General features: G+C 33.7%; 1 protein-coding gene across 1 annotated transcript; it reads right to left on the bottom strand.

Moving 5' to 3' along the window:
• Nucleotides 1-362: 362 nt before the first annotated feature.
• On the bottom strand, nucleotides 363-1,298 carry LOC103262427 (olfactory receptor 2G3-like). Its single transcript, XM_008060045.1, has one exon. It carries the CDS (start codon nucleotides 1,296-1,298, stop codon nucleotides 363-365), a length of 936 nt encoding a protein of 311 aa, XP_008058236.1.
• Nucleotides 1,299-2,536: the final 1,238 nt, after the last annotated feature.

The raw sequence follows: 2,536 nt of genomic DNA on the forward strand, positions 1-2,536 counted from the left end.
AGTATATACTTTAAAATTTTATGTTTGAATATTAATCATTATTTTAATTCTCTAATTATATGTATAGGCATGATTTAGTAGCTAGAACACAAAATCTTATAGTCTTAGTATATACTTCAGCCCTCCAAAGATATTTAATAAGAGAGAGTGCAAAAATGTTTATAACACACACGAAGTTCTATGAGCTATACAAGTTGAATCTAAATGTCCTTCTTTTTTCCAGACCATGTTAGCTATAGTGTATGCAAATAGAGAGAGGCAAGAAACACACACACACACACACACACACACACACTTAGGAGTAACTTGTTATGTCTGTTAACTTCCCAGCACAGAAAGTCAAACTTTCCTGATTTTTTTAGTTAGGAATTTTGTTCTCTCCTCAGCAGTCTCCTCAGAGCTCCTTTCACATCCTTGTTTCTCAGAGTATATATGAGAGGGTTGAGGGTGGGAGTCACAACGGTATAAAAGAGTGTGAGGAACTTGCCCTGGCTGTGGCCATAGGATCTCTTTGGCTGAATATATATGGCTGAACTGGACCCAAAGAAGAGAGATACCACTAATAAATGCGAACCACAGGTCCCTAGTGCCTTTTGCCAAGCTTTGACTGATTTAATTTTTATCACTGCTTTCACAATGAATCCATAGGAGACTAATATCAATGCCATAGGAAAAAGGAGGAGAACAAGTGTAGCCACAAAAAGCTGCACTTCATTTGCATGGATGTCCACACATGCCAGCTTGATCATGGCAGGCACCTCACACAGAAAGTGATGGAGATGGCGATGCCCACATCGAGGTAGCCGAAGGGTGAGAGTGCCTTGGATGAGAGTGTTTCCTATTCCACTTAGCCAAGCTAGTCCTGCTAAAGCCTTGCAGAATGATGGAGGCATAACAGAAATGTAATTAAGAGGTCTGCAGACCGCTACATAGCGGTCAAATGCCATGATAGTAAGGAGAACACATTCAGTGGAACCCAAGGAGAGGGACACATAGAGTTGGATGGCACAGCCGGTGGGTGTGATGGTCTTGGCTGGTCCCTTGAGGTTCCACAATAGCTGGGGGACAATGCTAGTAGTGAAGCAAAGGTCAAGAAAGGAAAGATTTGTGAGAAAGAAATACATAGGTGTATGGAGTTTGGGGTCCAAGCAGGAGAGCACGATGATGGCTGTGTTGCCCACAAGGGTCAGAAGATAGGATATCAAAACTAACACAAAAAGGATGACCTCCACCTGGGGCTGATCTGAGAATCCAAGCAAAATAAAATCTCCCTCAGATGTTTCATTGTTTTGTTCCATTAGTCTTCTAAGATAAAGAAAGAAATGGGTATAGTTTATTATTGTATTCAGATAATTTTATATTTCAGAAAATAAAACTGTCTCTTAATTCAATCTAGGGAATTTTAAAATTATTTATGTACAATATTTGAAGTAAACTCTTAGATGAGGATTTTTTTAACCAGTGAGGTTTCTCTGGAAAGAAAAAAAGGTAATTATTACAAAGACACTCATAAAAGCAAAGGCATTATTTTGTGTTATCAATTTTTGTCACAGTAAACAATTTACCCATTCTCGTTTTTTTTTTTAAAGTAACCAGTTCTGTTCTCCATTTGTTAATATTTACTATTAAAGATAAGCTACTTAAAGGAGAAAAGAAAAGCTTTCAATGAGGGAGGCTATACAATTATATTAGTAAAATGGAAAGATAAAAATATATAAATGCTGAGGTTAATTTAAATATCTGGTATTAAATGATTAGGAGTGACAGTTACTCGCTATAACAGATATTATAACGCAAAAAAAATAGGTAACAGTGAAGTAATTGATCAGGGAAATAAATTGAATATATTTTATATCTTTTACTTAGTGGGTGATGTTTATAACTAATTATCTAATCAGAATGATATAGGGCATGATTTTAAATATAGAGGGAAGCTAAATAATTTTATAATTTATTTAACAACTTACATGATTATTTACCACAGATATGTCATTTGTTAAAGCTGAAAAAATGATATTTGTAACATATACACATAAAAAGACACAGACTAACAAATCAGAAGTGCACACATTTTTTTCCAGATAGATAACCACAAGATGTTTTTGATTAAAAACAAGATAAAAACTCATCCATACACACTCATTTAAAGACTAGCTGTTATCATTTGATAAAATTTGAAAAGGTAAAACATGTTTTTCTCAGCTCATTTTATATTGTTCTACATAATAAAAACAGTCTGTATTATAATATACTCCACCATGCCTCTGCACATACTATTTTTTTATGATATTATCATCAACGTTCCTGAATTTTTTTATTCTTAAGGCAGAATCTTACTGAGTCTTTTACTTTTAGGAAAAATTAAGGCTAAATTTTGTATTGTATTCAGATAATTTTATATTTCAGAAAGTAAAACTGTATCAAATGGGGCAAATAAGTTTTGAATTTTTGAGTAATGAAGTTAAGTGTTTAGGTTTATATAGCTAATAAATATTATACTCAGAAAACTGAATATTATGCTATTTAGATTTATACA

This window comes from Carlito syrichta, unplaced genomic scaffold (genome assembly GCF_000164805.1).
Source record: "Carlito syrichta isolate Samal-C Ts95f unplaced genomic scaffold, Tarsius_syrichta-2.0.1 Scaffold304492, whole genome shotgun sequence".
In the NCBI taxonomy this organism is placed as follows: Eukaryota; Metazoa; Chordata; class Mammalia; order Primates; family Tarsiidae; genus Carlito; species Carlito syrichta.

Coding starts and splice junctions, on each gene's coding strand:
- LOC103262427 (XM_008060045.1), bottom strand. CDS start 1,298: ATGGAACAAAACAATGAAACATCTGAGGGAGATTTTATTTTGCTTGGA.